Source organism: Bos mutus, chromosome 13, assembly GCF_027580195.1.
Source record: "Bos mutus isolate GX-2022 chromosome 13, NWIPB_WYAK_1.1, whole genome shotgun sequence".
Lineage (NCBI taxonomy): Eukaryota > Metazoa > Chordata > Mammalia > Artiodactyla > Bovidae > Bos > Bos mutus.
The window spans coordinates 24,681,359-24,705,262 of record NC_091629.1 but is presented as its reverse complement, the minus strand read 5'-3'; the positions used below and the strand labels follow the sequence as shown (position 1 = coordinate 24,705,262).

The 23,904-nt window shown below is 45.5% G+C and overlaps 1 protein-coding gene across 4 annotated transcripts in view; it reads right to left on the bottom strand.

Annotated features, from left to right (window-relative positions):
• The window catches only part of CFAP61 (cilia and flagella associated protein 61), a 248,003-nt gene that overhangs the window by 56,158 nt on the left and 167,941 nt on the right, over positions 1–23,904 (bottom strand). For all 4 annotated transcript variants that reach the window (XM_070381160.1, XM_070381162.1, XM_070381163.1 and 1 more), the window contains 3 exons: positions 23,325–23,490; positions 15,906–16,083; positions 2,385–2,677 (listed from right to left, as the gene is read on the bottom strand). In XM_070381160.1, the coding sequence (XP_070237261.1) occupies positions 2,385–2,677; positions 15,906–16,083; positions 23,325–23,490 (637 nt within the window). The remainder of the gene's footprint in view (positions 1–2,384; positions 2,678–15,905; positions 16,084–23,324; positions 23,491–23,904) is intronic.

Below are 23,904 nucleotides of genomic sequence, written 5' to 3'. Positions count from 1 at the left end.
GGAATCTCCAGCTGGTACTTACTGTTGGCCAAACACAGATGAGAGTTTCAGGGTGGGGTGGGGTGGGGAGAAACACAGCAAGGGAGCAGGAGACAGGACCCAAGGACAGTGGACCACGGTCTGAGTCATTACTTTAGGGGGAAGTCTGGGCAGAAAGGCATGCTGGATCAAGGGGGTTGAAAGTATCTGCAAGGTGTCTTTGCCTTGATTCTAGTTCTGACCTAATAGGAGAGTGAAGGCCTGTGGGGGCTGCTACAGACCCTGTATTCAGTCAGATACTTGGGGAAGGTTTTCTTGTACCTGTGCTCCCTAAGCAGGGTTTGTACTCACCCCCAGAATTCCCCCAGGGTACACTTGGCACACCTCTTCTAGGATCATCATTTTCGGAGGAAACTTCCAATGAGAAGATCTTTATTTTTCCTCTCTTAAATAGGTATTGTGACATACATATGTAGATATGTAGAAAAGTACATACACTTTTCTATTAAAATACTATGAACTTTTTCTTTTTCACTGCTATATCCCTCATACTTAGGACCGAGCTTGAGACCTAGTAGGCTTTCAATAAATCTCTGCAGAGTGAAGGAAGGAATGAATGTTCTTGAGGAGCAGAATGTAGAATCCCCTGGGTTATCAGAATGAAATGAGAGGTGGTAGGGAAGCTCCTCTGGCATGCAGTCTGCCTTGAGCTCCTCCTGTCTAGGTTCTGGGGGACGAGGGTCATGGCACCCACCTGTAAGAGCACTGGGGCGAGAAGCCCTGACTTAGGCTGACTGGCCCATACTGCCAGGTAAAGGACCCCCATGAGCCCTCAGAGGCCTCCTCCAGGTGGTCTTCCCACCACAGGCCGCTGGTATCCTTCATCCCAACCCAAGGGTCGACACACCCTTGACCCCCATAAGTCCAGCCCTCACGCTGACTGCAGCCCCCTCCCTGAGGGGTCTCCTGCTTCTCTGGCACATCAACTGGCCCCTTCCCCTCTTCCTCCTGGCTTCTGCTCGTCTCCTGAACAGGCTGTGAGCTGAGCTATTCTAAGTCCCTGTTCCACAGGGAAAGACCCACTGTAGCTGTTTCCAGAATCTTAGGAGGTCAACACGGTGTACACTTTGAGGCCCTGTTAGCCTGGGTTAGATCTTAAGCTGATGGGGAGTCACCGTGTTCTGTCTGTAAAGTGGGGGTGCTTCCTGTGACAGAGCTGTTGTGAGGAGGGGACAGAATGCACTGCAAGAGGGTAGCACAGCGCCTGGGACTTGCTCACAGTGGGGCTGGTTGTTGTTCAGTCGCTCAGTCGTGTCTGACTCTTTGCAACCCCATGGACTGCAGCATGCCAGGCTTTCCTGTTCATCACCAACTCCCAGAGTTTGCTCAAACTCATGTCCACTGAGTCAGTGATGCCATCCAACCATCTCATTCTCTTTCATCCCCTTCTCCTCCTGCCTTCAATCCTTCCCAGCATCAGGGTCTTTTCTAATAAGTCAGTTCTTCGCATCAGGTGGCCGAAGTATGGGAGCTGGCAGTCCTCAAATCCTGACACTCCATCCACAAATAGAAGGCGGGGGTCCAGTTCCCCTTCCTTTGCATGTGGGCTGCCTCGGTGACCTGCCTCCAGGACTCCAAAGGATGCTGCTTGACGTATGAGGTTAGGTCACAGGAGGAGGGATGCTGTCGCTGTCTCTATCATCTCCCGGTCTGTCTCTATCTCTGGCTCTCTGTGTCTGTCTCTATCTCTCTGTCTGTATCTCTGGCTCTCTGTTTGTCTGTTTCTGTCTCCATCTGTCTGTTTCTATCTCTGGCTCTCTGGCTCTCTCTGTCTCTATCTCTGTCTGTTTCTCTCTGGCTCTATCTCTCTGTTTCTCTCTCTCTCTGTCTCTCTCTATCACTCTGTCTCTTTCCATCTCTCTGTCTCTCTCCATCTCTCTTGATCCTCTCTGTCTCTGTCCCAGTGCTTTTGGAACCAGTCACCACGCTGAGGAGAAGCTCAGTCCCATGGAGGGGCCGTCTGTGATTGTTCTGATCAGCACCTCACCTGAGCCTGATCTGACACCAGCAGCCCGACAAGCGGGGGGACACACCTTTTCTATGGCTCCAGCCCCACCCAGTCCCCTTTCATCCTCAGGAAAGACCTCTAGGGATTCCTGCCGAATGAGCCGGCTCCCACGCTGGGACCACAAGAGAGACGCAAGGATGACTACTGCTGGTTTAGGTCACTCGGTTTGGGTGGCTCTTTATGTAGCTACAGAAACTCTGAAAGTTTGCAGGGGCTGGAGAGGGGTGGCAGGGAAACTGCGACTGTAAGCTCATCACCCATCACCTTTCAGACCCCAAGTCCCCCAAAGCTGGTAGCTCTCCCAAGGTGGTGACTGAGGTTCCGGGGACCTACTTACGGAGCAGGGGAGCTGGAAGGGCTTGGTGGGTGTGGTGAAACTGGCGGTGTGGATGGGGTCGGGGTACAGCCCATTGTTCCACTGAGCCAGCAGTGCGTCCCGGTACACATTTACCCCTGCAGCCTGGAGTGCGTCCTCTATCGCGCCCTCCACGGCGCAGTCGTTGATGCAGGTGATGATGGATGTGGGTGGGTGCTGTACCAGGTGGATGCAGGAGCCCCTGACCCCCAGGCTCAAGAGGGTCTCCACAGTGGTGTATGTGTCAATTGAGTTCCCATAAATGATGATGTTCCCTAGAAAAGGGGGCAAATTGCTAAGATACATAGCTTAAAAAAAACAAACCAATAACCTTATTAGTCAAGTGCTAATGATGCTGAATTACTCCCTCCAACCCTCTCATTTTTTTTCAGCTGTGGGAAGCCAGCGGTGTTACCTAGCAACGGCAACCAAGATAATTTAGCAAAGAATGGACACACAACATCCCACAAAGTAGTCAAGTACTTTTAACACACAAGTAGGATATTCGTTTATGTACCTATAATTTGAAAGTTGAAATTATGCTAAATGAAACGGTCAAAAATAAAACCTTTTATCTTGCTTTTGTCCCCTACTTGCTATACTTATTAAGGGGGGAAAATGGCGAAAGTTTGCAATAAATGCAAGTTCTTCTTGAGTCATGAAAAGGACAATGGTTAAAAAAAATAGTCATGTGCATGATGGTAAGGACATTTTAATACTTAATTGTTGAATTGTGTTGATTTCAAGAAAACTTTTTTTTTGAAAACTAAAGACTAGAACATTCTGCTTTGCAACAGATAATTTTATAAAGATTCAAATCCTGAGTTTTACAATTTAATGTGTTAAGACCTAGCGAGAGATTGATGGGTATTCTTTTGGTGAGGAAAAATAAAATCATAAAATAATCTCGAAAGATTTCTACTGTGTGAGAGCACTTTGATGATACAATTTATTTATATTTCTTAAAAATATTACAGAAGTAATTACATCTGCTCTTCTGATGATGATATAAATTTTAAGATCAATGATCCTATTATATGAGTGAAATGTATTATGTGCTATTCATATGTTATTTTTGACATGGAATTGGCATTATTACCTCTTCACAAAGAAAGAAACTGCTGTGGACTCACATTTCAGGCAAGCTGTAACAATTTTACCACAAAACTTTACCTCTCTTTTTCCTTCTGTTTGTGAAATGATATGAAGAGGAATTTTAAGAGACAAAATAAATGGCAAGTGTATTTACTCAATTTTGTGGAATAAATTATGCAAAAATCAAACTGAAAGGAGGTATAATGGCTATCTTACTTGCCTAGAAGAAAAGGAACTGGAATCGCTTTCAGGCATTTTTCAGAGCTCCTAGGAAGTCCTCGCCTACTTCCTCTTCTCGAACACGGATGGCCAAGGGGGACAGAAGCCAGGGGCAGGGCCCCTCCTCCCCGCCTTCCCTAGGACATTCTGATCTGGGGGCTCTGATCGCCTCCCCGTTCAGACTCACTAGTGTGACATTCCTGAATAAGCTGCATTTCCCTTGGCTGAAAGAGCCAACATTTTGTTTAAATTATTGAGGTACCCACCTGCTGCAAAACGTGACTCCTGGAGGTTTGACACGACAAAGGAGTAGCCCGCCAGGAGAGCCAAAACTTGAACCTCACATTGTCCAAATTTGAGGTCCTCTGTCCCTTCTTTCAAATATGCATGTGAAAACAGCATTCACTTTCCGTGAAACAGGTTAAGCGTTTAGGCCCCATGCAACTCAGAGTTTCATTATTTTTGCAGTTTCTCCTTCATGTGGGCTTTTAGCAACTATTCTGCTTTTTCATTATAGGCTCACAGGCTATATATAGCAATGCCAGGCTGCTGGGGTCATTAGAGAGCTGTATGTTTAGCCAGGGTTGCCCACAGATTGTAGGCAGTTGGAGAGTCTGAGGACTTCAAAAGATAATACTTTTCATAAAACCTCTCATACTTAAATTAGATCTCTCTCTCTCTCTCTCTCTCTATATATATATATATATGCTAACTTCTAAATAGTTATCTTTTGGTTTGTCTTTTAATGTAATTTGAAACACCTCCCCAAACATGAGACTTTGGTTATTGTAACTGTCAGCTATTGTCACAATAATACTGTGTAACAAGCTACCCTCAAACTCAATGCCAGAAAACCAATAAGCCTGTGGTAGGTCAGCTCACAGGTCTGCAGGCTGACAAATGCTGGCTGCTACGGCTCCAAGCTATGGTTGGTGTCAAGTCGGTACCACCATACCTCTCTCAGCCTCTTTGGACCAATAGCAACCTGAGGCATATTCTCTTTTGGGAGCTGTGCAGGAGGGCAGGCATGACTGCTCAGGCACTTTCCAAGGCTCTCCTGGCAACAGCCACTAACGTTCTCTTGACCAAAGCAAGTCAAGTGGCCACACCCTCGCCCAAGGGGGTGAAGCACGCTCTGTCCACAGCAGGGATGTGTGTGTGTGTGTATTCATTGAATAACATTCCAAAATCATTGTTACTCTGGGCACAGTACTCTGTGTGCCTATGCCTACGTGAGGCCTATGTGATGTCATCCAGAATTTTCATCTAAACATGTTTTACTGATCATTTACTTACATTGTCCCATCCCACAGAACAGTAGAATCCCATTAGAATTTTCTGCTACCTAAATAACAAGTCACAGGTCAAATCACATCCCTCCATGAATATCACAAAACCCGATGTTATGAAGTCAGCCTATTATTCTTTGCCAGTTCAGTCCTTCAGCTTTTAAGCATTCCTACTCCAGGGTGGGAGGCGGGGAGGGGATTATTCTTTCCATTATCTTCGTGCAGTTGTGACTTATTTCTGCATCATTTCCAACTTTTACTTTGCAAAAAATTTTTAGATTCAATTCCTGTTTATCTCACGACTCTGATATATCAGGCCCAAGGTAGGCATTTTTAATACACAAGCCCTTATTATTATTACTGTCAGTAACAATAACAGAATTGTTATCAATAACATTGGCTTCAGGCAAATGCCTGTAACTTTTTCATAAGCTAAAAGTAAAAATATAAGTATGAAGACAATTCATAGGAGAAGCAAAGTCTTATATTTTGGGGCATCCCCAGGAAAAAAACCCAGAAGATAAAGAGTTTGATTGTTAATGTATTCATTTCAGGACAAATCAGTTTAGGTAAAAAATATGACTGCTTGTATTTATCAGCATAATTTTACTTGCATGGATGAGGTGGAACTAGAACTTTTTTAAAACTACTTATTTCTTTTTCCTTTTTTGGCCATGCCACATGGCATGTAGGCTCTTAGTTCCTGGACAAAGGATTGAACCTATACTCCTTGCAGTGGAAAACTAGGAGTCCCAACACAGGACCACCAGAGAAGTCCTGGAACTAGAGCTCTTAAAGCCCCCCTGGGCTGGGCTGTGGCTGTGATCGTGTCTGGGCCCCAGTAGAGGATCCAGCCTCCAGCCAGGTGAGGCTTCCAAGGATCAAAGATTGTCTCTACCTGCCTTCCTTGCCATCACTTCCCCAGTGATGGGTAAGTGATGGGTGGACTTCAGGCTCACCCTGCCCACCCTGGGGCTTCACACAGAGCCTCTCTACAACGGGTAGGACAATATGCTTCCTAGACAGATGTACGGAAGAATGTTTAGGCTTTATCAGCTTGCTGACCCGAGACTAACTAAGCGTTCCTTTTGGGTCCTCTCAATGTTTACTGCGGGACACCCTCACTCTGGCCAGGTTTTCCTACTATGCCCTTCTACTTGCTGTTCACTACGAAGTTGGCACCACAAGAAAGACTGAACCAGCCAGAGGATGGATTGTACACTTGAGATCTGTAAGACAGAAACATGTTAGATCTGGCTACTGGGTTTCTCTTCCAGCCCACAAAATCCTACCCAGTTCTAAATGTAACCCAAATTGTGTGTGCCTCCAGCACAACAGTATAGGGTAACTCTCCTAGTGTGCTGGTTCTCATTGAAACCCAGGACCAAGGATATTTTCCAGGGAGGTGAGCCCCTCATGTGACTACCGTGCTGCGGACTGTTGGGTGGATCTGGGGCTGAATCAGGGAGGGAAGATGGAGGGGGAAACAACTGGAGAAAGAAAGGGAGGGGGTGGAGTGAAATAGATTGTATCATCTCTGGCTGAGTTAGAAGGAAGAAAGGGTTTAAAAGTAGGTGAATGAGGGACTTGCCTGGAAGTTCAGTGGTTAAGACTCTGCTTATATAGCAGGGAGTGCGGGTTCTACGCCTGGTAGAGGAAATTATGCTGCATGCATGCGTGTGTGCTAAGTCTCTTCTGTCGTGTTCGACTCTTTGTGACCCCGTGGACTCCTCTGTCCATGGGATTCTCCAAGCAAGAATACTGGAGTGGGTTGCCATGCCACCCTCCAGGGGATCTTGTCTTTTACGCCTCCTGCATTGGCAGGCAGGTCCTTTACCACTAGCGCCACCTGGGAAGCCCTCATGCCTCATGGCGCGGCCAAATAAACAAACAAATGTAGGTGAAAGAAAGTGGTTGTGGGGTGGGAGAGGGGCTGGGGAAACTGGGCCATAAATAATAGCAGTGAAAACGACTTTGTAAGGGCTACACTGAGTCTGCCAGTGTGTCCGAGCCTGAGGGGGCCAGGTGGGGTGGCTGGGGTCCCCCTGGTGCAGAACACCCTGATGGCTGTTGGGGTGGTGTGGGAAGCAGCCCCAGGGTATGTGGTACCCGCAGCATCTGTCATCTACAGTGGGCTTCAGAGGTCAGACAACTCCAGGTCATTAAAGATTCATCCAGCTCATGAAGTTCTACCACTTCAGTGCTGTGTAACTCACAGAGTGTTTGCAAATATTTAGAAGGAGATGCATTCGTGTATGTTCTTTGGAAGTGCCCCTGCAGGTACGGAAGAAACAGAGTGGAAAAGCTTAGGATGTCCCCCTGGATATCAGTTGTATGCTAAGAGATCTGTTCATTGTCTTCTTTGCAGCTCAGTTTATTTAATAGATAAGAAACAACCAGTCTCTGCACTTCATTTGATGGCTGACAGAGGAGAAATGGCAGGCGGTCCTACTTGGAAACGGCAAATGGTAACCGACAGTTAGAACAGACTGGGTTGATTTTCAAGGAAGGGTGATGGAATAGAACTGCAGCGGTTTTCATGGGAGGCTGATCTCTGTTGTCCCTTTTAGGGGATAAATTATGCATTAGGGAGATTACAGAGCTGAATCAGGAGGCGGGGTAAGGGGGACAGAGGGGTAGTAAAAAAAGAAAAAAAAAGAAGACAACCCTGGAAAGCCCCTGTAATTAAAGTTGGCTGGAAACAGCACCGTCTCTCTCTCATGCCCACCTGCAGTGACCTTTGGGACTGAATGTGCAAGGGAGCTTCCAAAGGTAAGAGGGGCTTCCCGCGGCGGTGACAGCCCAGCTGGGGAGGAGGAGGGGACATGGTGACTCCAATCACCACTCCAGTGAGCTGTCACTTCTCCATCTGAGGCTGAAAAAGCACTAAGACCTGCTGTTTGAAATGTTGCCATGAATGGAGAGGTGATGTTTTTGCTACTCTCTTGTTTGACGCTGTAAATGAATACATGAGCAACTCTGATTGTGTGACCAGCAAAACAAGGTAAATACACCCAAGATACAGAGATGGGAGGAAGAAAATCATCCCTTGGAAAGAAGAACAGGGAAGGAATTTCTGATCTGACGTTCTGGCCAGGAAATCACCTCTCAAGAGGACAGGAAATAAATTTAGGAATTATGCACACAAATATTAATAAGAATTTTTCTTTGTAGTAATTGTATTTTTAAGACCAGAGGAAACAAGAGTTACACATTAATTTCTGTACTTGAAATGACTTCTATCCATGTATATTTACATATTCCATTGTATTTTGATGAAGAATTATAGTTCCTTTTCCACATCAAAAGAAACAGAATGATTATGACCAGAACAGACCCAGAAGAAAAGTTTACGCTCTCTAGAAAACTGAGCACAGAGAGGTTAAGTGACAGGCTCCAGGTCACACAGTCGTAGATGGTTCAGCAGGATTCAGACCTGCCAGGTCTGATTTGAGAACCAGGAGGGCATGGCAACCCACTCCAGCATTCTTGCCTGGAGAATCCCATGGACAGAGAAGTCTGGTGGGTTATAGTCTGTGGGGTCGCAAAGAGTCAGCCACAACTGAAGCAAATTAGCACGCATGCATGCTCATACCACTACACTGTATTTGCAGATGGATATAACATTTGAATCAGTTCTAATGAGGTGGATGAAACTGGAGCCTATTATACAGAGTGAAGTAAGCCAGAAGGAAAAACATAAATACAGTATACTAACGCATATATATGGAATTTAGAAAGATGGTAACAATAACCCGGTGTACGAGAGCAAAAGAGACACTGATGTATAGAACAGTCTTATGGACTCTGTGGGAGAGGGAGAGGGTGGGAAGATTTAGGAGAGTGGCATTGAAACATGTAAAATATCATGTAGGAAACGAGTTGCCAGTCCAGATTCGATGCACGATGCTGGATGCTTGGGGCTGGTGCACTGGGACGGCCCAGAGGGATGGTATGGGGAGGGAGGAGGGAGGAGGGTTCGGGATGGGGAACACATGTATACCTGTGGCGGATTCATTTTGATATTTGGCAAAACTAATACAATTATGTAAAGTTTAAAAATAAAATAAAATTAAAAAAAAACTTGTTCTAAATACCTGTATTTTTTAAATAATATATATATATATATATATATATTTGACTACTGTCGTGTTGGAGAAGACTCTTGAGGGTCCCTTGGACTGCAAGGAGATCAAATCAGTCCATCCTGAAAGAAATCAGTCCTGAATATTCACTGGAAGGACTGATGCTGAAGCTGAAACTCCAATACTTTGGCCACCTGATGTGAAGAACTGACTCATTGGAAAAGACCTTGATGCTAGGAAAGACTGAAGATGGGAGGAGAAGGAGACGACAGAAGATGAGATGGTTGGATGGCATCACTAACTTGATGGATATGAGTTTGAGCAAGCTCCTAGAGTTGGTGATGGACAGGGAAACCTGGCATGCTACAGTCCATGGGGTCACAAAGAGTCAGACATGACTGAGCTACTGAACTGAACTGATATAACACATTCCTAAAAAAACCCCTCTAACTGGCATTTTATCTGTATAATTAACTTCTGGAAATAACTAGATAATGAAAGAATTTTCATAGATATCAAAGAATATTTATAAATTATGAAAAAAACACTCACTTTAAAAAACATTTTATATCTGTGAATAGACCAGAGAATACGCTTTTTATTTTTCATAAGTTAAAGCATAAGATTTCCATGACCCAAGCCTGACCTGTCCCATGTTGCTCTGCCAAATGAAAAAGGAAGAATATATTAGATATAGCATAACAAGGGCTTTGTTCTGTGATTCATGCACTGGAATTTTAATGTTATACTTTTCTTACAAACATGCTTTTAATAAGGCAGTAAACTGTATTTAGCTAAAGATGAAAATAATTGATCCATTTCGGGCCATTAAGGCGGTGGATTTTTTTGTACTTTACTTTCATCCTACTTTTCATTTTCATGGAAAGTACAGAGGTAATAGCAGTTGAATTTCAATTAGTTTCAATTAATGCCATAAACTGTTATAATGTATTAGGTTGCTGGGTTCTATCTGAACCCCCGCCCCGCCAGCTAAACCCTCCAGGTTTTGTTTGCTGTTGAAAGCCAGTGATGTCAGCTCTTCGCCAGGATGCTGGAGCAGTTCTAATAGTTTAGGATAATTTACATCTATAAACCCATCCAACTCCAGAGCCCCCAAAACAATTTCCTTCAGACTGGACTCATTCCATCACAGAACAACTGTTTCTCCTTTGGAAGCAGAGGGAGGTATGATAAAACAGAACGGGGGTTGGAGGGGGGAGACTGGTGATACTTTAGGGGAGATGTTTGTGCATTTCCAAAGAGCAGAAATTCAGAGGAAAGTTAACTTCCTCTTAGTTAAAAAAAAAAAAATTCATTGTTTCTGCTACCTAGAATCCATCTGTCCTTCTAGAACAATCTCTCCACCATCCTCAGAACAAGCCCCTCTTCTTGAGTCCCTGGGCTTCAAGTTGGTCCTGGACTGTCCCAGGATTCAGGCTATGATTCTTGGGTGGACATTTGACTCAATCCCCACCCATGAGACACAGGAGATTTTTTTCTCACGGTCTTGGCCGAAGCGCCCTATCCTCGGTGCCCGCCTCCCTCCAACCCCACCCTGAATTACCGAGAAAAAGGAGAATTAGCACGAGGGAGCAAAAGCTAACTCTGATGAAAAACGTCCACATTCTTTCTGGCATAATTAGGGACCAAGAGCTGACAGGCGGAGTGACAGTAATGGATGCGGGAACAAAACTCTGCTCCTCCATTTCATGGAGTGCCAACTTCTAGTTTCCTGCTTCAAATGCCATCAGCCCATTACTCATGTGGAAATAAGCTAGATGTGGTCTTGTGCCAACAGGACCACCAAATGGATCAAAGGTGGCTGCTTCCAGCCCTATCCCCGCCAGCATGGTGGCCCCCACCTCCAACCCCAATTCACCCTGCCGTGAACACCAGAGATGAGGGTTCTGCAGTGCTGTTGCATGCACAGCATCACCCTTGGGACCCCAACCTCTAAAAAGCAACCAGTTAAACCTGGACCGAGCTGGACACTTAAGTTCCCCCTCACCCCTCCACTTGCCCATCTCATTGCTGCCCTTCACAGAGTCTGCCCGACCCCAGTTGTTGGGCCATGGGTTTTGGATACAAGTCAGACGTCCCCAACCTCTCTCTTCCTTTGCTTATCCTGCCCTCCTTTAAGGCTGAGCCAAATCCTCCCTCCTTGGGGAAGCTGTCTCCAAACTTCACATTCTCCTGGGCTCCCATGAAGGCCATGGTGCCCCTCTACAACCAGACAGTTGCCTGGTGTACACGGATCCCTATCTTTTGTGTAGAGACCGTGCTAGACTGCACTATCGGTAGGACGGCAGGGGCTGAGATGTACACCCGGGGAACCTTCGTGCACAGCAACAACCCCATCGCACAGCAGTAGTGGTGGTTATATGACTGAACTCTTACCATGTAAGAGACATGACCCTGAGTTGGACGTGAAATAGCTTATTAATCTCGTTTGCTCCTCACAGCAGCCCATGTGAGGAAGATATCTGGAATGGGACTAATTGAATTCATCTGAATAGGGCTCTAATTATGGAAAAACAACAAAGAGAAAGAGCTTCCTCAAGGCAGGGGGTTAACGTTTTTCTTCCCAACTTCTCTTAGAGTCCTCTGAAAAGGGTCACTAGCGTAAGTTGAATGAACTTGGCTGGATCGGTTTCTCAGATGCCTTCCAGAGCCTGGGCCGGGCCTCTGACTGTTTAGACGACCCACTTGGGAGATGCCCCAGGAGTATTGTTAAGCAATGGACCTGGAAAGCAGCCTACTTTTAAGATAGGAAGCTAATGTCTACCAACTTCCTAACCTGTTCATTCGTAGACAAAAACAGGTATGAATGGGCTTTATGCAATGGCTAATAGGAGACATTCTTAAATCTTGCAAACCCATTTATTTCCCTCTAAGTGGGTACCAGAATGTCACCATCTTTGACCACTAGTTAAGGCAATGCGATAGCATGGATGCTCCTCCCCCATTTGAAAGCTAAGAACTTTTTGCTTTGGAATTTCTAAGTACTCTGCCATAAGCATTCAGAGTTAAGAACTTGCATTATAGAATATTGTACACCAGTACCCCTCATGAACACAGGCATAGAAATTCTTCTAAATATGTTAGCATTCTGATTCCAGGAATAAGGATATATGAATTTTCATCTCGACCCAGTAAGAATTATTCCAAGATGCAAAGTTAGTTCAGCATTCAAAAATCAATTAAGTTATGGACTCTGTGGGAGAGGGAGAGGGTGGGAAGATTTGGGAGAATGGCATTGAAACATGTAAAATATCATGTATGAAACGAGATGCCAGTCCAGGTTCAATGCACGATACTGGATGCTTGGGGCTAGTGCACTGGGACGACCCAGAGGGATGGTATGGGAGGGAGGAGGGGAGGAGGGTTCAGGATGGGGAGCACATGTATACCTGTGATGGATTCATTTTGATATTTGGCAAAGCTAATACAATTATGTAAAGTTTAAAAATAAAATAAAATTTAAAAAAAGATACTTTTAAGTGGAAAAAAAATCAATTAAGGTAACTCAGCAAATTAACAGAGAAAGGAGAAAAAATTATTTATCACCTCAATAAATGCAGAAAAAAGCATTTAATAAAATTCAGCATTTATTTGTTGGACTGCAAGGAGATCCAACCAGTCCATTCTGAAGGAGATCAGCCCTGGGATTTCTTTGGAAGGAATGATGCTAAAGCTGAAACTCCAGTACTTTGGCCACCTCATGCGAAGAGTTGACTCATTGGAAAAGACTCTGATGCTGGGAGGGATTGGGGGCAGGAGGAGAAGGGGACGACAGAGGATGAGATGGCTGGATGGCATCACTGACTCGATGGACGTGAGTCTGAGTGAACTCCAGGAATTGGTGATGGACAGGGAGGCCTGGCGTGCTGTGATTCATAGGGTGGCAAAGAGTTGGACACAACTGAGCGACTAAACTGAACTAAAAACTAGAAACATCTAAAAGGCATACTTATAGATGAAAGTGATGTGGAAACTTTTCCACCTAAAATAGGAATGAGACAAGAAAGTCCACAATCACCATTCCTGTTCAACTGGTGGTCACTGACAGGGCAATATGGCCAAAAAGAAGGCTTAATAGGTCTACAGAGTAGAAAGAAACTAAAAAAAACAAAAATAACTTGCATTGCCACATGCAAAGGCCCTTTTCTTGGTCAAAAGATTCCTGAATCCTAACTCTCAAAACAGCCAACAGTTGATTAAAATATTACATTGTAATAGGACTGAGCACATTCCTAAGACATAATCATATTTTGTATTGAACCACTGGTTTTTGTGTTTTCAGCAAGTTTAAGTTACATTTTGAGGTCTGGACTTGATGAAATGGGTCCCTGGTGGCTCAACTGTTGAAGAATCTGACTGCAGTGCAGGAAACCTGGGTTGATCCCTGGGTCAGAAGATCCCCGGAGAAGGGAATGGCTACCCACTCCAGTATTCTTGCCTAGAGAATTCCCATGGACAGAGGAGCCTGGCAGGCTATAGTCCATGTTGTCGCAAAGAGTTGAATGTGACTGAGCGACTAAACAACAAAGACAACGATGTCACAGATCGTATGGATAAAGGAAGGGTTCTGAAAACTCTGATTCACCTATTTTTGTAAATAAAGTTTTATTGGAACATGACTGTGTTCCAATAAACAGTGTTCCAAAACAGTCATGCTCATTCACTGACACATTGTCAGTGGCTGCTATCTCGCTACAGCAGCAGAGTTGGGTAGTTCGAACAGAGACCATATGCCCTGCAAAGTCTAAAATTTTTACTGTCTGGCCCTTTATGGTAAAAGTCACTGATTCCCTAAGTGTACTTAGGTCATAGGGCAGTGATTAAAGAACAACTAAAATATTGAAACAGGTTTAAATACATACAGATCCAAACTGAAAATAATACCAAGTGTTAATGCAAATATTAAAATACTTCATCAAGTTTTAATCTGGGTTCCCAGTATACAGCTATATATATGTAATTATATATATGTGTGTTGGAGAAGGTGATGGCACCCCACTCCAGTACTCTTGCCTGGAAAATCCCATGAACGGAGGAGCCTGGTGGGCTGCAGTCCATGGGGTTGCTAAGAGTCGGATATGACTGAGCGACTTCACTTTCACTTTTCACTTTCATGCACTGGAGAAGGAAATGGCAACCCACTCCAGTGTTCTTGCCTGGAGAATCCCAGGGATGAGGGAGCCTGGTGGGCTGCCGTCTATGGGGTCGCATAGAGTCAGACACGACTGAAGCGACTTAGCAGCATATGTGTGTATATATATGTATCTCCCACACCTGCCCAAAGGTTCCAGACCCCCAGTTGGTTTTATGGGTTATTCCTGTCTAATTTTTAGATGCAAAGTATTTCTGACCCCAGAAAAATGTGGAAAGCTTCCCCAAAACATTTTGTGAAACTGGCATACCCTCAATTCCAAAACTTGACAAGTCGAGCATAAAGGAGAAAACAGGCCAATCTCACGTATAAATTTTGATTCAAATAACCTATAAGTATTAAAAAATTGAATTCAGTAATGTATTGAATGTTCTTTGATATCTATTTCTTTATTTGTAATGAAATAAGTGTAGGAACTTGAGAGTTAACCAAAAAGTTCCACTAAAAATTAGAAGAAAGTATATAATTTAATATATTAATGATAATAACTAACATTGATTATAACAACTAACATTAATTACAATGTGCTGTGCTAAGGTGTTCAGTCGTGTCTGACTCTTTGCGACCCCCATGGACTGTAGCCCATCAGGCTCCTCTGCCCATGGGATTTTCCAGGCAAGAATACTGGAGTGGGTTGCCATGCCCTCCTCCAGGGGATCTTACCGACCCAGGGATCAAACCTGCATCACTTACATCTCCTGCACTGGCAGGTGGGTTCTAATTAGTCATAATAACTAACATTAATTATAATACTAACATGATGAAATTATATTTAAATAAATACATTACATAGATTAATATATTTGATTGGATATATACTGATTCCCCATACTCCTGTCACTTAGTGATCCTTCTATCCCTGGACTGAGTTGAAGGCTGGATTAGAAGACCAGCCCATTGCAGGTAGTTTATAACCTGACCAAGGCCCTGATCTTCTCTGTGCTTTCAGTAAAATGAGGAGGCTGCAGAAAGTCACCTCTAAAAGTAGACTCCCGGGTTTCAAGACAAACCGGCAGCGAGGCCCTGTTCTGGTTATTCTATTAGTCGAACAATTTCCATGAACCCAAGTGGGAGAGAGGAAGACCCTTAAGACGACGCTTCTGAGTGGCAGAGGCATTTGTACAAATGCTTTCCCCTCTCTTTTGGATGCAAAAAGTGGCAGGCGACTCGACTGTGAGCGTCTGTGGGAACGACTGTGCGGGCAACCACGATGGAGAACAATGGGTGGCGAGAGAAAAGAGCCCTTACGACTCAGACCTTTCTTTTTCTTCCGAGGTCTTTTCAGCCTCACAAAAGGAGACATATTTTCCATATAATTGCTAAACATGTTTGCTTATTAAATTATTCTTTAATTAGTTAATGATTTTAGCCATGCTTTGCTCTTCGGATATTCATTTCGTGTAATAAAATAATTATAGATAATTAAACTATCTCCAGCCCTTTTCTTTCCCCCGGCAAACATGCTGGGTATCCAAAAATGACAACAAGTTGTAAATTAATCTGGAAAACAAAGCATGACAGATGAATGATTTGGTTGGAATTAATTAGGCACTAATTATACACTGGAACTAGATGAAGAATAAGACTCATTATGGAAAGAAAACGCTGTTCTGAAAAGATGCACGGGAACCAGCATCCTTACCTTCGGCCGTGATGGAGTTGTTCTTGATCCAGGCCAGGGCCCTCAGGCAATCCTCCTCATCGTTGAGGGTGAAATGATTGCAGGGAATTGGGCCGGTGTACCGCCGCAGGCAGCTGTTTGAAACCTCTCTGTTGGTCGGATGGAGGCTAATATCCACCTCCGTCGGGCATGGGACCTGAGGTGCATTACAGAAAGATGCTTATTTCGGTGGTAACAGGTGAAGCGTTCAAACAGTAATTAATTCATTGACTCACATAAAGAAAGCAATGCCCAGTACAGGTGTGCCTTTTTCCATCTCCAGATAGAATCAGGTTGTAATTTAAAAAACAACAAAACAAAACAAAAACCAGATGGGTGAAGTGGCCACTTGGAGCTAATTCTCAAAAGGAACTGCCCTGGTCATCTTGATGCTGCATAACAAATTATTCCGAAGCTCGGTCATGAGAAACCGTTAGGAGGCTCCCAGGTTCTGGAGGTCAGCCATGCAGACAGGGCCAAGGTGGGGGACAGTAGGTCTTTTCGGAGAGCTCAGCTGGGAAGACCTGAATGCTGAGGGTACAGACTTGACGGCCAGGGGCTGGAATCACCTGGAGATGAATTCAAGCCTTTTTCTTTCCCCAAGAAGATAGGGTGGGTGTTTAAACAGATGACAAATCATTATCAGCCTGTGTCTAGAGGTTGGTCCCAGCTGGGGCAGGGGACGTGATGCCACATGAACACCGTGTGGCTTGAGGTCCCTCACGACTGGGTGGCTGGGTTCCAGGGCACACGTCCTGGGAGAGGTCAGCAGTCCAGAGGGCTCACAGTCTTCTTTAACCTGGTCCTGAGGAGTCCAGCAGGGGCTCTCCTGCCAGGTTCAGTCACGGAGCTCATCATGAACAAATCATGGCTCATCATGAAGGTCTGGCCAGGGTCAAGGGAAGGGAAACCAGGATCCACCTGCTCCCATAGGCGGGACGGGGCCATGGAAGAGTCTGTAGAACTGCATTTGATGTGGCCATTTTTGGTAAAAAAACAAAAAACAAACAAAAAAAAACCTGCATAGAAGCAACTGTATCAGGGATTGAAAGTCAAGTGCACAGAGGGTTGAGGCGCTAAATGAGGGAAGTGGGCTACCACTTACTTGTGAAAATTATTGGCTTCTCTCTCACTTTTTCAAAGAAGTATTCCTCCCCAGCCTTGCCCCCTCTCTCTCTCCCACTCAGTGCAGAGCCCTTCCAGTATAATTCCTGTTCCCTGACTTTTGACACAGACACGAGTGAAGACGGGTGCTTTCCTCTGCCATAGGGAAAGGAACAGCACCACATGATCACGGATGCTGGCTGGCTCTGGTCCTCATTGTCCAGGATGCTGTGATGAGCTGGATGGCCCGGACCCCAGCCACAGTGTTCAACCTTGACTCAGCTCCATCCAGTCATTGCCAGGGTAGTCTTGGGGTTCTGGTTGGCCAGATATCATCTCTCAAGAAATGCCAGATACTTGGGTCTTTTTTTATGTGGACTCTTGATTTGTTCATTATTTTGGTTCAAATGAAAATCAGACAGGCGCTGTCATGGAAGCCAAGTTAAAGGGCAGAGTGAGATGAGTGTGCCTGGTGGCCCCCTCGCTGCCCTGCTGGGTAGCATTTGGCGGCCAGGTGGAGATTATGGGAGATGATGAGGCTGGAACCCATGGCGAAACACCCAGGCAGCCTGGCTTTTATCAGAGAAGCCAGCGTCCTGCGCGCTTGTGGCCTGAGGCCTAAGGGTATGAGACCAGACTCCTACGGCTACAGAGGGCAAAGTGTTCACTGGCTGCAGAGACCAACATGGGCTTCAAAGAGTCTCTTCCTCCCCTGAGGACCACCGGCAACCCCTGGCCATGAGGGGGATGTGAATGCCGGATGGTTGCCTGAGCATGTGGGGCTTCACTAAACCCCAGATGACATCTGGAGAACTTGCTGGTACATCCTTCCTCAAGAGAAATAGTAAAGTCTGACTACACGACTGTGATGTATGTAATTCAATTTCAAGTGGGACTAAAGAACAAAAAAACAGAATCAATTTTTAAACCTGGATGTCTTTTCTCTGTGAGGAGGCTGGCCAGAAACTATGGTCATTTATCACAACTAAAGGGCTTCCCAGGCAATGCTAGTGGTAAAGAACCTACCTGCCAGTGAAGATGTAAGAGATGTGGGTTTGATCCCTGGGTCGGGAAGATCCTCTGGAGAAGGGCATGGCAACCCACTCCGGTATTCTTGCGTGGAGAATCCCCACCGACAGAGAAGTCTGGCGGGCTGCAGTCCACAGTGCCACAAAGAATCAGACACGACTGAGGCAATTTAGCATGTGCGTATGGAAATGGCAACCCACTCCAGTGTTCTTGCCTGGAGAATCCCAGGGACGGCGGAGCCTGTTGGGCTGCCGTCTATGGGTCGCACAGAGTCGGACACGACTGAAGCGACTTAGCAGCATGCATCACAACTAAACTTGTGGTGGCAATCTCTTATTAGCAATATAATTTATTTAGCAATATGACGGTAAAATTCTGGTATTAATCACACTCGCGGCCGGTATAAAGCAATCCACTGGGGGCTTTGGTGAGTGACTTAAAGTGCACAGTGTGGAATACTGTGCCTTAGAGGTTTTAAACTTTATCAGAACTACAACAAGAATTGTATTGATAGTTAAGATAAAATGAAATTGGGGTAGCATATCAGTTTAGTAAATCATGCTTTAACAAATCAGGAAAAATCCTTGGCAGAAAAAGGCAAAGCTGAAGAGCAAACTGAGAGCTGTTCAATTTATAAAAGAACTTATCATTCCAGATAGTGTGTGCTCAGATGAAAGAAAAAAAAAACACACACACACAGAAAAGAGGGGAAAAAGGAATAAGGTCAAAAATGAAAATCAGTTTGCTGCAATCCTGTGATGTAACTGTTGCCTAAAGATTCGTATAATTCTTCTGTGCACGAAGCAGGTGGAGTTGTTTTTGCACATTTCTAAACTATAAAGAATTAGAAATTAAAGGGATAATGTATTTTCATATTTGCACAGTGGCATGTCACAAAACAGGCAAAACTCAAGCTAAGTTTTTTAAGCTTGGAATTTTTAAGTTCCCAAACTAATTAAGTTGCTCACACAGAGTTTAGCAGAACTCGATACATCAGAAAGGATATATGGGGGAAAATCATATGATGTCGTCAGTGAAAGGAGGGAGTAAAGTTCAATAAGAGGCCATTCAATGTAGAAGCCCATCCGTACCAGCTCCCCAAAGCAGAGGTTCTCTGCCACCACTAACCTGGCACTGAACTGTGACTGGAGAGAAGCAGGGGACTTCCCAACCACTCCAGTGATTCGGGACTGAGCATCACCTGCTGGTGGGAGCCTGTTGGCCACCCTGATCCCAGCAAGTTAATTAACATGGCAGCAGGGGATGCTGCTGGCCTACCCATTATTCTATCTCCCTTTCTTTCTTAGGAATGGATTCCTGGGACATATGCCCAGTTGGAACATTTCCCCACTTATGACCTAAGAAGTCAAGAGAGATAAGCAGGCATCCTTGATGAGGGATGGGGTAGAAGCAGGAGGGAAGAGGGCAGTGGGAAAAGTCATTTTGCCCTAGTCCTTCCTTCTTCCTGCCTCTTGCACATGAAATGGCCGGAACCACAGCAGCCACAACAAGATGCTGAGGATAGAAAAACATTCTAAAGGCAGAATAACAAAAGACAGAGGGTCTGGGTTCCTGATGACACCTGGAAGCCACTTTATCAGAACTGAGTTGCTTTTCTCCAGATATTTTTAATGAAAGAAAAAAACTTTAAACAACAACAACAACCTATTTATCTGACTCTAGCTATAAATATTGGAGAAGGCAATGACACCCCACTCCAGTACTCTTGCCTGGAAAATCCCATGGACAGAGGAGCCTGGAAGGCTGCAGTCCATGGTGTCGCTGAGGGTTGGACACGACTGAGCGACTTCACTTTCACTTTTCACTCTCATGCACTGGAGAAGGAAATGGCAACCCACTCCAGTGTTCTTGCCTGGAGAATCCCAGGGATGGGGAGCCTGGTGGGCTGCCGTCTATGGGGTCGCACAGAGTCGGACACGACTGAAGTGACTTAGCAGCAGTAGCAGCTATAAATATTAAGTTCCAGAATTTGTGTGTTGTGAAAACTTTTAAAAGCCATCAAGGGTAACCTCTGCACCACAGCTTTGGGAGAGAGCAGGAAGGAAAGGGGAAGGAGGAAGGAAGGGGAAGGAGACACGGAAAGAGGGAGAGAGGAGAGAGAGAGGCAAGGACAAAGAACTGGAGCCAGACCACCTGGGCTCTAACCTTAGCCCCTAATCTGCCACCCTGCTGTGACTGTGGACAATCTGTCTTGTCTGACCTTGGGCCTCAGCCTCACGGCACCTCAGTTGCCTCATCTGTGAAACGGGGATTCTTGCATTTCTCCAGTTAGTTCTGCTTTGCTGGATGTGACTGCTCCTAACAGCTGTATGAATTTGCCTGACACCTTTTGCTGTTGCCCCTTGTATCTATTTTTTCGCTCTTACCCTCTGGCTGCCCATCTTTGCCCCACCTCCTGGCTTCCCCAGAGTACTGCCTCGTGGGGAGTCCCAGCCACGGTTTTCCCATGGCCACGCTGATTCATCTGACTTCAGGCTGACACTTTTGTCCTTCCTCTTTTTGAGACGACCCACAGCCCGGCGCGGGGGCAGGCCTCTCTTGGTCTGCATGATGTGCCAAGAGCCGTGGAGGGGGCCCGGGGACCACAGTTGTAAGCTCTTGCACACAGTTTTTTCAGAACCAGTGTGCGCTCAGCAATCAAAATAACCAATCCATACATGAGCTTTGGGGGAGGGGTTAGAGGGGGCTGAATGTGAACCAGAAAAATCTTCATCTTCCAAAATAGAAAGGCCATAGCTCATATCAGAAGTCGACCAATCAAGGGGAAAACTACAAACACATTTTTGCGAGTTCTGGGGAGCAACCCATGAAGACTGAATAATGGAAATGCCTTGGAATGGTTGACCCTGGAGACAGGGCTTGAAAGTAGAGACTAGTCCTCCTCATGTGAAACACTGCAGCACAGTGTAGCCTGAGCATGGATTTTCTCATTAAAAGAAAAAAAGTGTGGTGGATCTGGATATCAAAAATATTGCACAATGTTTTAGACTGATCCATGCCATTTACAAGTCAGATTAGAGGTTAAGGTTTGCAATTATATTTTATAACAGATATAACATATAGTCTTTTTGCTTACTTTCATCAGTTTGTTAGTATTTTTTTTTAAATCACAGCATTGGGACAAAACCATGAGAGATTGGAAGAGAAGTAAATAGGGAGAGAAATAAGAGCTGGAAGTGCCCAATGAATTCAGCTGCCTTTAAAAAATATCAGCTTATGTACCTTTAATTTTCATGTCCTTCTGGAAAAATTAATTTGGAACACTCTTGATCACTTCTTCATTTCATGTTGCCCGGTGTAAAAAGGGCAAGAGCTTAATGTGCCACAGACGAAAGCCATGGGGCAGCTGGGCACACATGGACAGGCGCCCCAGACTCTGGACAGCTGGCCGGGCCTCCTCTCACATTTTCCCAAGTCCACGGTCACAGGGAGCAGCTGGAGCTCTGAGGTGAGGCGGGGGACAGAGGAGTGCTTGGTGTTTTCTTCTGATTTCATGTTCAAAAAAGAGGAATATTTAAGGACCTCATTTATTTTTATAAATAAAAATCCAGAAAAAAAAATCCTTTTCTACACTTTGAGAACTGGATTTCTTTAAAAGAAGAAGGAGAAGCAGAAGGGGAGGAGGAGGTAGGAAGAAAAGATATCACTCAGAGGTTGATCCAAGCTGGACCATCAGGGGTTCCCTTGACGGCCTTGGCCTCACCTGGAAACAAGTCAGAACTGAGGTTTCTCAGCCACACCCGTCCCCACCCCACCACCTGCTGGCATCTGCATTTTAACGAGATGCACAGGGATTTTTGTGCATATGACAGCTGGAGAAGTGCTGCTCTAGAGTAAGATGAGGTTCTAGAATGTTCGAGTCCATAGTTCTCCAACCTAGCCTTAAATCAGTGTAAGTTCAATGCATGAAGCAGGGCACCCAAAGCCGGTGCTCTGGGACAACCCAGAGGGTGGGGAGGGAGGTGGGAGGGGGCTTCAGGGTGGGGGGATACACGTATACCTGTGGCTGACTCATGTTGATGTATGGCAAAAACCATCACATGTTGTAAAGTAATTATCCTCCAATTAAGTTTATTAATTTTTTAAAAAAAGAATCAACTGGGAGCTTCAAAAAAAAAAAATACTGATGACTGGGTCCCACTCACCCCAGAATAATTAAAACAAAGCCCCTGGGAGCAGGGCCCAGCCTGGGTTTATTTCAAAAGTGCCCCAGGTGTACTCAACCGGTAACTGCGGCTCAGTGATCGAAATAAGTGATGCTCAGCGTTGCCGGGCTGTCTGTCCTCACCATGACCACCAGCTCAAGCATGAATGAATCCCCATGGTAGCCTGGGACAGGACCAGGAAAATATGACCAGTGTTTGCGTGGGACATGGTGGAGGGGGTGGATAACTCCATATAAACCCAACTTGGAGCCTATCCAGTTCCTCGGGGGAAATGTAACAAAAAGACTCCATCATCTAAATCTCTTTCCATCAAAGAGATGACCTATTTCTGCACAAAATGCTGCTGCATTGCAGTGAGAACGTTCAAACTCAGCTTCAGTCACATCCTGGAGCATTTTCCTCGAGTAGGGTTTGAGAATTAAACCCAGACGGAGAGCATGGTCACCAGGAAAGCCACCAGCCACACTCCCTAGAGCTTTGTAACCAAGACACACAATAGCACAAGGGTGACAGAAGGTGTGCATGTCTGAAATACTTTCTTGCAAGCCTGGCACCATCACCAAATGTTAAGCTCTTGAAAATGTTAGTTGCTCAGTCGTGTCTGACTCTTTGCAACCCCATGACTGCACCCCACCCGGCTCCTCTGTCCATGAGATTTTCCAGGCAAGGATACTGGAGTGGGTTGACATTCCCTCCTCCAGGGAATCTTCTGGACCCAGGGATTGAACCCACGTCTCCCGCATTGCAGGTGGATTCTTTACCATCTGAGCCATCAGGGAAGCCGTAGGCTGTTGAGGCAAAGTTAATTTCCTGTAGATGCATGACAGGCTGCTTCTGGATTCCGCTCTGGTGAGTGGCAAGTGTTCGACTTTGGGACCACAGCTTCAAGGATGGCATTTCTCCAGTTTGCTGTGGTTTTCACCCTTGGGAAGAATGCTTTCTTGGAATGGGGTTTCCAGGAGGACTCAGTTCTGGTCACATGTGCAGATGGGAGGCACACTCTTGGCCCTGGGATGTGGGCCCAGCCACCCCGTGACCCATCCCCCCGCCCCACTTCCCTCAGCCCTCAAGAGCTTCCCTGGTACTGCCGTCCGGTGCAGAGGATGAGGTGGTCATAGAGCACGACTTTCTCTCTCGAAACGACGACCTGCTTGGCTGTTCGGTCTATGGCGGTCATCTTAGCAACCACCACGTTGACCCAGGAGCACAGCGACATCAATTCATGATCTCTGTCATTATAGCAGTGGCTGCGGAGAGAGAGGCTCCATCAGTGACATTTGAGCAGCTGACAGCAGGCATTAATTAGACATCTGGTGAGCTGGTTCAGGCCCCTGGTGGGCCAAGCCCGTGCTCTTGCTGAGAACTTACCAGGATCTGGGCAGGCTAGGAGATTTGTCCTTGTGGAACATTTAGTCGCCAATTGACATCTTCCTATTAAAGCTAAATTGTTTTGCTTGGGGTAGGCCGGTCCACGCCAGGGAGGGTGCATGCACACCTGTGTGTGTGTGTGTAATCATTTCTAATACTCTTCCTTCCAATGCATGGCTGGTGTAAATTTACTTTAGCTGTTGAACTGTCACATTGACAACTGTCATCTTGTCATATTGACCACAGACTCGGAGTGAATGAGGATGAAGAAAGTGATACCTGAGGATCCCCAA